The 12,434-nt window shown below is 31.4% G+C and overlaps 1 protein-coding gene across 7 annotated transcripts in view; it reads left to right on the top strand.

The window, feature by feature from the left end:
* sdk (sidekick cell adhesion molecule) overlaps nucleotides 1-12,434 on the top strand; it is a 435,466-nt gene that overhangs the window by 335,540 nt on the left and 87,492 nt on the right. For 4 of the 7 annotated variants that reach the window (XM_075302955.1, XM_075302954.1, XM_075302956.1 and 1 more), the window contains 2 exons: nucleotides 3,345-3,472; nucleotides 3,855-4,235. In XM_075302955.1, the coding sequence (XP_075159070.1) occupies nucleotides 3,345-3,472; nucleotides 3,855-4,235 (509 nt within the window). The remainder of the gene's footprint in view (nucleotides 1-3,344; nucleotides 3,473-3,854; nucleotides 4,236-12,434) is intronic. The other 3 variants (XM_075302957.1, XM_075302958.1, XM_075302959.1) reach the window with 1 other exon arrangement.

Here is a 12,434-nt window from a genome sequence, read left to right on the forward strand (position 1 = left end):
TTTCTATGGAAATCATATTTTGACAAAATTCTACAGAAATAAAATTTTGAAAAAATTTTCTATAGAGATAAAATTTTAACAAAATTTCCTATAGAGATAAAATTTTGACAAAATTTTCTATAGAGATAAAATTTTGACAAAATTTTCTATAGAGATAAAATTTTGACCAAAAATTTCAATAGAGATAAAATTTTGACAAAATTTTCTGTAGAGATAAAATTTTGACAACATTTACTGTAGAGATAAAATTTTTACAAAATTTTCTATAGCAATAAAATTTTCACAAAATTTTCTATAGAGATAACATTTTCACAAAATTTTCTATAGCGATTACATTTTCAAAAAATTTTATACCGTCATGGGTTCGATTCCTGCTTCGACCGAACACCAAATAGTTTTTCAGCGGTGGATTTTTCCACCTCAGTAATGCTGGTGACATTCCTGAGTGTTTCAAAGCTTCTCCAAGTGGTTTCACTGCAATGTGGAACGCCGTTCGGACTCGGCTATAAAAAGGAGGTCCCTTGTCATTGAGCTTAACATGGAATCGGGCAGGACTCAGTGATAAGAGAGAAGTTCACCACTGTGGTATCACAATGGACTGAATAGTCTAAATGAGCCTGATATATCGGGCTGCCACCTAACCTAAAATAGGGAGCCACCGTGGTGCAATGGTTAGCATGCCCGCCTTGCATACACAAGGTCGTGGGTTCGATTCCTGCTTCGACCGAACACCAAAAAGTTTTTCAGCGGTGGATTATCCCACCTTAGTAATGCTGGTGACATTTCTGAGGGTTTCAAAGCTACTCTAAGTGGTTTCACTGGAATGTGGAACGCCGTTCGGACTCGGCTATAAAAAGGACGTCCCTTGTCATTCAGCTTAACATGGAATCGGGCAGCACTCAGTGATAAGACAGAAGTTCACCAATGTGGTATCACAATGGACTGAATAGTCTAAGTGAGCCTGATATATCGGGCTGCCACCTAACCTATAGAAATAAAATTTTGACAAAATTTTCTGTAGAGATAAAATTTTGACAAAATTTTCTATTATACTCAGAAAAAAAATTCACCAAAATATTCCCAATTACAAAATTGTATAAAGTCGAAAATTTTTTCAATTAATAAATTAATTGATACAATTAACTTTTTAATCAAGATAGAAACATTAAGCTAATTATGTCAATGATTAAACATTTCAAAATTTTTAATTAAAAAAAAATTAATTGATACAATTAACTTTTGAATCAAACTCGGAAGACTAAATCACTTAAAAAAGGTGATCGACATTTTTTAATTTTTAAATAAAAATTTATATCAAACTATCAATTTTTAATCCAACTTAAAACACAAAGTCAGTTAAGAAAGTAATTGAAAATAATTACGTTTTTAATGGAAAAAATTAATTGAGTTTAGCATTCAACATCAATTAAATTTTTAATTGAATCAATTAAAAAATTAAATGAAAATTTCTAATAAAATCAATTTAGTTTTTTAATCAAGTATTTTTTTAATTTCAAATTAAAACTGTGATTGAAGACATTTCAATTAAAAAATTAATTGGATAAATTAATTTCGTGATTGAATCAAAACAAAATTTTTTTTGTGTGTAGAGATAAAATTTTGACAAAATTTTCTACAGAAATAAAATTTTGTCAAAATTTTCTATAGAAATAAAATGTTGACAAAATTTTCTGTCGAGATAAAATTTTGAAAAAAATTTCTAAAAAGACAAAATTTTCTATAGAGATAAAATGTTGACAACATTTTCTGTAGAGATCAAATGTTCACAAAATTTTCTATAGAGATAAAATTTTGACAAAATTATCTATGTGGTAATTCCGAAACGTGCGTCCATCCAACGATCTTGCAGTCTATAGGGCTTTGCCCAAATAAATTTGACAAACATTCTTTTCCTCTGTTGGTTAAACTACACTTGTAGTTTAGTCAATGTATGGTTTTAAGCTGAAATCACAAAAACAACAGAAATAAAATTTTGACAAAATTTTCGATAGAAATACAATTTTGACAAAATTTTCGATAGAAATAAAATTTTGACAAAATTTTCTATAGAAATAAAATTGTTGACAAAATTTTCTATGGAGATAAAATTTTGACAAAATTTTCTTTTGAGATACAATTTTAACAAAATTTTCTATAGACATAAAATTTTGACAAAATTTTTTATAGAAAAAAAATTGTGATGACAAAATTTTTTATAGAAATAAAATTTTGATGACAAAATTTTCTATAGAAATAAAATGTTGACAAAATTTTCTATAGAAATAAAATTGTTGACAAAATTTTCTATAGAAATAAATTTTGACAAATTTTCTATAGATATAATATTTTGACAAAATGTTCTATAGAAATAAAATTGTTGACAAAATTTTCTATAGATATAATATTTTGACAAAATGTTCTATAGAAATAAAATTTTGGCAAAATATTCTATAGAAATAAAATTTTGACAAAATTTTCGATAAAAATACAATTTTTACAAAATTTTCTATGGATATAATATTTTGACAAAATGTTCTATAGAAATAAAATTTTGGCAATATGTTCTATAGAAATAAAATTTTGACAAGATTTTCGATAGAAATAAAATTTTGACAAAATTGTCTATAGAAATCCAAATTTTGACAAAAATGTCTATCGTAAAAAATTTTGATAAAATATTTTATAGAAATAAACAATTTGATAAAATTCACTATAGGAATAAAAATGTTGGAAAAAATGTCTATAGAAATAAAATTTTGACTAATGTTCTACAGCAATTATATCTATGATATAAAATTAAAAATTTTTAGAACTTTTTTAGTCAAAATTGGGATTTCAGTAGAATATTTTGTCAAACTTGGGGTTCCTATATTTCTATAAATGTTCTATAGTAATAAAATGTTGACAAAACTTCTCTATAGAAATAAAATTTTGACAAAATTTTCTATAGAAATAAAAATGTTACAAAAACATAACTAAATGAAATAAAATTTGACAAAACTTCCTATGGAAATAAAACTTTCACAAAATTTTCTATGGGTATGCCAATTTTGACAAAAGTTTCCTTAGAATTAATATGTTGACAATATTTTCTCTAGAAATCTCAAATCTATAGAAATCAAATTTTTAACAAAATTTTCCCAATGATTTTTTTTAAAGAAATTCCAATTTTGACAAAATATTCAATAGAAATAAATTTTTGAAAAAGTTTTCTATAGAAAATAAAACACAAAACGTAAAAAAAATTATAGAAAATATAATTAAGAGTTTAGTTTAGCTATTGTTAAATTAGTTTTAATCCTCTTTCGTATTTAATGATTTTTGTACATATTTTTTGTTTTTAGATACTCCCTAACGGAAGATAATGCCTTACATATTAAAAAACTTGAGCTTGAGGATTCAGCCATGTATCAATGCTTAGCTAGTAATGAAGCTGGTGAAAAATCCGCCTATACCTGGTTACGAGTTAAAAGTGAGTACAAATATATCCTTGCGCCCTGTGATACTAATTAAGAACGAAAAACAAAGCTCTTTGAGCGATATTTACCTATACGCGTTAACCACATATCAAACAATGGAAATTTGATTTCACATGCATTACATACACATGTACGCGTGTATTGCCGCTAATCTTCCTACACTCATATAGGAGGATATTGAATTTCTCATTAGAATTGTGATTGACATTGGCAGCTATTGAATTCTAGTCATGTGGTGGTTGTATGTGGAAATGGAATTCATTACTGCTACTACTAATAAGAAGCTTATGCTACTAATTAAAAACTTTTTTTTGAAAAGCGTAAAAATCATTAACAAACATTTTTTAATATCCATTTATCCTGGTAATAATACAGCATTAACAGCATCAAATACCCGCATCAACACCATGTTCATCAACTCTAAAGACCATCGTAGATTTAATAAAAATGTTGAGGTGTATGCAAAATCTAAAATATCCCCTGCTAATGCTAATACAACCAACATGGCTAACAAAAATGCTAAAGCATTAAGCATTTCTGGTACTACCATTACTACTACTACTACTACTACTACTAGTGCATCTACATCAATACTGGAAAAGGTGGCTGGCGGTGGTAATTGTTCATTTGTTAGTGATTTATTAAAGCGCATTAAGCGTTTGGCTCAACCACGTATTTTACGTGTTAAGTCTTCACATTCTGGTGGTTCGTCGGGTTCTGGATACAATAACAATAGACGCAAGGACTTTCGCTTTGGTAATAACTACAGCTACAACTACATAAAATACATGTTCTACTATATCATCATTATGGTTTTTAAGTTTGCAAATAAATCCTAGTTTGGTTTAGTACTTCCGTTTCTTATACGTTCACAACACCTATTTCATGCACCACACGTAGATTTATTTGTTTCTTAGCTCAGCAATTTGTGTTTTTTTGCTTGCTGTGAAACAATGCACATTTTCCTTAATTTGTAGTTGTATTACTTTCTTTCATTTTGCATATTAGCACCTCATTTAGAATTCAGTTCATACCCGTATGTAGCCTCTTGAAATATACACAACTCACACAGTAATTATTGAATTGCATTTTACTGACTCGTACCTAACAAAAGGTATAATGAACACATTCCAAGTTCACTTTATTGAAACTAATTCTAGTTTATAACATAACTTTATATTGCTAACTTACATGTTAAATTTTTATGTCAAATTAGAGCAAAAATTTAATAAGCTGGAAAGCCTATTTCTTTAAGTGAATTTTCTACATACAGAAATTAAATAAACTTTTTTTATGGGAAAAATAAACTACGTCGTGCGAAAATTTAACAAAATTTTGAAATTGATTATTTGAAGGTATTGAATCCGATTTTCATACATTTTTAAATCTAGATATATTTTGGGTCCTTCAAGAGATATGCCAAATTTGGTACATATCGGTTCTTGGTTTGTTAGGTTAGGTTACGTGGCAGCCCGATGTATCAGGCTCACTTAGGCTATTCAGTCCATTGTGATACCACATTGGTGAACTTCTCTCTTATCACTGAGTGCTGCCCGATTCCATGTTAAGCTCAATGACAAGGGGCCTCCTTTTTATAGCCGAGTCCGAACGGCGTACCACATTGCAGTGAAGCCACTTAGAGAAGCTTTGAAACCCTCAGAAATGTCACCAGCATTACTGAGGTGGGATAATCCACCGCCGAAAAACTTTTTGGTGTTCGGTCGAAGCAGGAATCGAACCCACGACCTTGTGTATGCAAGGCGGGCATGCTTACCATTGCACCACGGTGGCTCCCTTGGTTTGTGCAGCCTCCATTTAGACCGATCTCTCAAATTGATTTTTGAGGCTATTTTACCAGATTTCGAAAATCTAGATATATATTGGGTGCTTAAGGAGATATGCGAATTTCTGTATACCTCGGTTCAAGTTTTTATATCATTCCATTATAGCTCCTGATTTTACTTTTTGGACTCATAGTAACATCAATTTTCACCTGATATTTTGGGCACAGGAAGAAAAATAAATATAATTAATTATAATTACCCAGCAAAAAAATTTGGAAGTTCTTCTAAAGGCACAACTTTAAAAGTACTTCCAAAAATGTTATCCCAAAGATGTTCTTTATTGTAACTGCACAGGAAGTTCATTTGAGTATTTTTTTTTTTTATAACTCGCCTTTTAAAATTTTTTGTTACAAATAGGTTAAAAATAGATTAAGAGTTAGTAAAAAGGTAAAAATTGTTTAAATTTTGCCTCAAAAAATGTAAATCTATTCTAGAAAAATTGCGAATTTTTGATAATATTTGATGTCAAACGTTCCACACAAACGTAAGAATGCATTAAAACTCATTAAAAAATTTAAAAATTATTTATTTGTCAAAATATCACAAAATTTCTTAATTCATATCCAAAACACTGAATTCGCATCACACCTTAAAAAGTGATGCAAATTCAGTGCACCGGTTGTTGAAATGGTGGACATCCGTTCTATGACAAGACCATGTTAAATTCATCGCTTCTGCGCCAATTTTGCACCACTTCCGCATCCAAAACGAACATTTTCACTACTTTTTTGGCGACGCTTTTTTTGCTGGGTAGTGTTACAAATTTTAAATTTAAAAAAAAAAGCGTCGTCAAAAAAGTAATGAAAATGTTCTTTTTGGATCCGGAAGTGGTGCATAATTGACGCAGAAGCGATGAATTTAACATGGGCTTGTCATAGGACAGAAGTCCTCCATTTCAACAGCCGTTGCACTGAATTTGCATCACTTCTTTAGGTGTAATCCGAATTCAATGTTTTGGGTGTAAATTAAAAAAATCTGTTATATTTTGTCAAATAAATATTTTTTTTTTAAATTTTTTAAAATTTCTAATGGATACTAAAGCTTATTGGAAACGTTTGACCTCAAATATTTTCAAAAATTCACTATTTTTTCAAATTGAATTTAGCATTTTTTTTCGACAAAATTTAAATGATTTGTACCATTTTATGAATTCTTACTCTGTTTTTAACCTATTTGAAACAAAAAAAGTTAAAATTACCCATTAAAAGTATGAACAAATAAAGTTATACAAAATTGAATTAAAAGAACTTCCTGGGTAGTTAAAATAAAGAACATCGATGGGAGTGCATCTTCTGGAAGTGCTTTTAAAGTTGTGCCTTTGGAAGAACTTCCAAATTTTTTTGTTTTTCAAAATTCGAATTTGAATTTTTTACTATTTGGCTTACTATGCAAAAACTAAGCTGCGTGCGGTATAGAGACTAGGTTCGTTGGAAAGATCTTGAGCGTAACTTTCATAATCACAAAAGTCTTTATTAGAATAGAGCAAATTGGAAAATATTTTTTAACCAATTTTTACAACGGGGCCCGAACTAAGCCGCGTGCGGCAAATCATCGGAAAAGTATTTGTGAAAAGCGCAAATTTGAAAATACTTTTTTTATAACGGGGCCCACTGTGCCAAACCTAAGTCATGTGCGATATAAAGACTAGTTTCAATGGAAAGAGCTTGAGCGTAGCTTTCATATTCACAAAAGTCTTCATTAGAAAAGTATTTGTCAGTATGAAAGCTGAGCTCAAGCCCTTTCCTATAAACCTAGTCTCTATACCACACACGGCTTAGTTTTTGCATAGTAAGCCAAATACTCGTAGTACAAATTCGAATTAGAAAAACTAAATTTCGTATTTAAGGTTCCGGCTAAGATTTTGCTGCATATTTCAAATTCGAATTTATCTTCACACACATCCATTTAAAAACCAAAATTTTAGAATGTGCAATTTACAAAATATTATGGACACATTTGTTAAAAAGAATGAAAGTTTAATTAAAATAAAGTTTATAATCTTTGCTTAAAAATTTTTTGATTAAATTTTGGACACCAATTTTGGAAATTTGCGTTTGTACGTGAATAACTTTATTAATATACCGCGAAAAGAGAATGAAACTTCGATAAATTAAATCTCTATTCTAATTTTAATGTTATTAATCCTAGATTTAAAGCCACATACACTAAAACTGTGAAAAAAAAATTAGTTAAAAAAAAATATTTTAGAAAATTTCAACAAAACTGAGTTAGAAATGCAGATGTCACAAAAATAAGTAAATAATTTTCGACAAATTCAAGAAAATTTATTCGACATATTTCATTTTTTCACTGGTTAAAGAAAATTTCCAAGTTTAAAGAAAAAAAATTGCAAAAATGTCTTTAGTACCATACGAAGTTCATGATGGGCTCATTTTTGGTAAAATTTACAAATTTTAAGAAATTCTGAACTATTTTGGGGGAGACACGAATGTAGTTAATCTTTGTGCGTCGTTTGTGTATACAGTTCATGATGGGCTCATTTTTGGTAAAACTTACAAATTTTAAGAAATTCTGAACTATTTTGGGGGCAACACGAATTTAGTTAATCTATATGCTTCGTTTGTGTATAATATTTTCCTCTGTTTTAGTTAATTTACTAATGTACGCAAAAAATTATTAAAGTCATGAAAACTTTCGTATAACGTAATAATTCCACGAACTAAACTAGAATTAAATCGGCTTTAGTGAAATATAGGGTTCACTTTTTTTGAGTGCAGGTCGCTAAAAAATTTCTTTATTTTAATGGAGCCGCATCTTTGGCTCGGAATCCAATATCCTTATGGGAAGGTCAAAATCTTTGGATCCAAGTAAACTTTTTTTGAGTGTATGTTTCGTCAAATTCACTTGAAATTTCATTTTCATTTCAAATTTATTGAGTACCTACACAACAAGATTAAAATCTTATAATTAAAAAACATCTCCGACTAATAATAAATATATACAATAATTAGATTTTAAAGATAAAAAGAAAATAAGTAAAAATTAAAATAAATAAAATAAAAAATAGAATATTAAAAAAAAATATTGTACGACCTAGCGAAACTTTTAAGCGTTTATACTTGTTTTAGATAGCTAGAAAATTTGAATGACTAATGTAAACCACTTTTTTAACTAAGGGAGCAGATTGCTTGTATAACCTATTGCCTAGCATGTAAAGTCAAAGTGAAACAACACGACGACAACAAAGCTGGAGATAGCATGATTACTTGGGCACAAGAGACTGATTCAGATGGAGTCAAGCTGGAAGATCTGTTATATGGCAGCTGAACGGATATACATACATCACTTTTGACTTTGGTCTACCAGATTTTTTTTTTTGTTTGGTATTTCCGTTTTCTTTTTGCTATAAAAAAAATGTACATAAAATAAATTTCGAATATCTTTTCAATAAGCAACATTCTGAACCACATATATAAAAAACCACGAATTAAAAATAAATGTCCCACATAATTGATTCCATAATATTTATTATTCACATTCTTCTATGTACTCCATTAAGAGGAATTCTGAAATTCCATTAACCAAGGCGCAACACTACATGCCGATGACTATCAGATGATTTACCATTATGGTATATTTCTTTTAAATATGTAATACGAAAAAGTAAAAGTAATTTTTTATGTTAATTACACCGATAAGTATGTGTGAGTATGCGGTGTAAGGCGGTGAATCTCATAAAGGTTCATTTAAATGTGCATAGGCATACAATACATAAGTGGGTGTATATTTGAAAATGTGTGTGTGTGTCTATGTGTGAGCGGATACACTACTCAGATTCGTGCCACACGTTATGGTCTTGCCCTATAGTTCCGCATGATTTTCCCTACTAACCTCCATAGACAGCAGCAGCAGCAAACACACAATGCCTTGTGGCAGTGCTTACACAGCGCACATTCATTCCTTCCACTCACATCATTAACTTTATCGCACTTATTACACAAATACTACCACGAGTGCCAACCAAAAACAACCTGCACACCAACACGGACACATTCGCCTCTTTTTTTCCATTCTTCTTTTATCCTATAAACATGGATAGTTTTCTCTCGTTGTGTTACCTTTTGTATACGACTGGTTTGTTGAAGCGATAGGCAAAACGAGGAATGGGAATATTTGATGTACTATTTATAGTTACCGTCAAGTGGTTGTGTAGGAGAGCACCACCTAGGCTTCCGGTGCTCCTTGAGTGTTATTGCTGCTCTTGCAAACATATGCTGAATAGCGGCATTACATTCGGAAAAATTTTTTAAATCGGTCTATTGTAAATGTTCCCTTACAAATATATGATTGGTAGCGAAAAAATCAATTAATGTAGCAGTATAGGTCACTGGGCCACAGATCATAAGAGGGCAAAGTTGAACGTGGTTTAGTCGACGGCTGAAGGAGAACTGATGACGATATTCAAAGTAGAGGTGTGCACGTGACACGAAATTTTCGTGACTCACGCTGATGAAAACGCCGTGAGTGAGCGTGAGCGTGATTTACAAACCAAATGTCGTGCGTGAGCGTGAGTCACGAAAATTATTTCTTCGTGAGTGTGCGTGAGTAACGAATTTTGGAAAAATACCCCCATGAAAAAAATTGAGTGTCAACCGCCACCGACGATCTCTTCCTAATACAAAACAAGTAAGTAAAGTCTAAAGTCGGGCGGGGCCGACTATATTATACCCTTCACCCCTATGTAGGCCAAAATTTGTGTTACATCTCAACTACTTCACATTTGCTGGAAGCTATATAAAGGAGACAATTTTTTTACTTCTACAAAATCTTTAGAATTAAAATTTAAATCGGCTAACGCTATCCAGTTAATTGGAGGAAAATTCCTTTGAAAATGGGTCTAAAATGTGTAACAGTCTACCATATTTCCCCAACTCTGGTGTACGTATATATGGGAACTATATATAATCTGAACCGATTTTGACTAAATTTGACATGTATAGTTAGAATAATAATTCTGCTATCTATGCGAAATTTCACGTAAATGGGAGTATAACTTTGGCCCCCCTGGTCATATGAGTGCAAATAGGACGGAAGATATATATGGGAGCCATATCTAAATCTGAACCGATTTCAGCCAAATTTGGCACAATTACCGATACTACTAAACGCACTCCTTGTGCGAAATTTGAAGCAAATCACGGCAAAACCCTGGATTTTGAAGCCATATAAGTTCAAATCGGACGAAAGATATATATATGGGAGCTATATCTAAATCTGAACCGATTTTAACAAAATTTGATACACTTGACGATACTATTAAACGTACTCCTTGTGCAAAATTTGAAGCAAGTCAGGGCAAAACTCTGGCTTTTGAGGCCATATAAGTCCAAATCGGACGAAAGATATATATGGGAGCTATATCTAAATCTGAACCGATTTTAACAAAATTTGACACACTTAACGATACTATTAAACGTATTCCTTGTGCAAAATTTAAAGCAAATCACGGCAAAAATCTGGCTTTTGTGGACATATAAGTTCAAATCGGACGAAAGATATATATGGGAGCTATATCTAAATTTGAACCGATTTCAATCAAATTTACCAAGCATTGGTAGAATGTCAATTCTACCCTCTGTGCAAAATTTCACGAAGATCGGTAGTAAACTTTGGCCTCTGTGCTCATATGAGTCTAAATCGGACGAAAGATATATATGGGAGCTATATCTAAATCTGAACCGATTTGGCTGATATTTTGCAAGATTTTCGAGATTCGTAAAATATTTGGATGTACGGTATTTCAAGAAAATCAGTTGATAAACACGCTAACTATGACCAAATCGGGGATAAATATATATGGCAGCTATATCTAAATCTGAACCGATTTTTTCCAAAACCAATAGCGATTGTCTCTGTCCCAAGAAAAGGCCCTGTGCCAAATTTGAGGACGATCGGACTTAAATTGCGAGCTGTACTTTGTGCACAAAATTACATAAACAGACAGACGGACGGACAGACAGACGGACATCGCTAAATCGACTCAGAATTTAATTCTAAGCCGATCGGTATACTAAAAGATGGGTCTATGACCACTATTTCTTGGCGTTACATACAAATGCACAAACTTATTATACCCTGTACCACAGTAGTGGTGAAGGGTATAAAAAGATTTTGATTGCTTTCTTTTCTTTCTTTTGGCTACACGTTGCGTTCATTTCGTATTTTCGCTCAAATGATAGTGTCATTCCAAAGTTATTATTGGATACATGATCCAAAATCTATGACAATGTCATTCCTATTTGGCAATCAATTTCGAGAATGTTGCACAAATCGCCATTAGATTGCTAGATATTGTCTTAGTGTTCTACCAACCCTTGCAGCAACTTAATCGATTATTCAGCACCACGATGGCCATCTCAAGAAGTAGGAGTTTGTAGGTTGCTAGAGATAAAATAGGTATTTATATTAGATGAATATTCAACTGCCAAACCATCTCGTTAAGAAATTTGTAGTTTTGGCCAAGAACAAAAATATTTTGGTGTTTTCAGAACAGAATGGCAAACCAATAGTGAAGAGAAGTGAAACTTCCGTTCACAATTTATAATTTTTAAACGTCCCATATTTTGTAGTTGTATTTCTCCTTGTGCACAATCTGCCGGCAAACATACAGGTAAATGGTGAATTGTCTGCAACTCTTTTTCTTAATGCTTCATCTTTCTGTATTTTTGCTCCTCGTTTTTTTTTTTTGTTTTTGGCAACACTCTGAAGGGTTTTATTATTTAAAATGCTTTTCAGCACAACGTTAATGTTTCCAGATGAACAACGTCAGATAGTTGAGAGCATAAAGTTTTAAACATGTATGCGCTCCTATTTACGCTCGTTACACATGGCGGCTCAATTGCGTACTTGTGATGCTACGGTTGTCGAGTCCCTGCTGCTGCTTGCTTGCTTGCTTACTTGTTGTATGTCACATAACGATAGTGTTGCAGACGACAGATATGATTATGGCACAGTGAATCAAGAAAAAATGTCATTAGCCTATTTCCTTCCACAAATAAGAACTGAAAAATGTTCCTCGCCATACTGCTATATATTGCACTGTGCTGTTAGAGTTGATTGTTGTTGGTGTTGTTAGTAACCTCAATTTATT

The sequence above is a fragment of the Haematobia irritans genome, chromosome 3 (assembly GCF_050003625.1).
Source record: "Haematobia irritans isolate KBUSLIRL chromosome 3, ASM5000362v1, whole genome shotgun sequence".
NCBI classification, from domain to species: Eukaryota; Metazoa; Arthropoda; class Insecta; order Diptera; family Muscidae; genus Haematobia; species Haematobia irritans.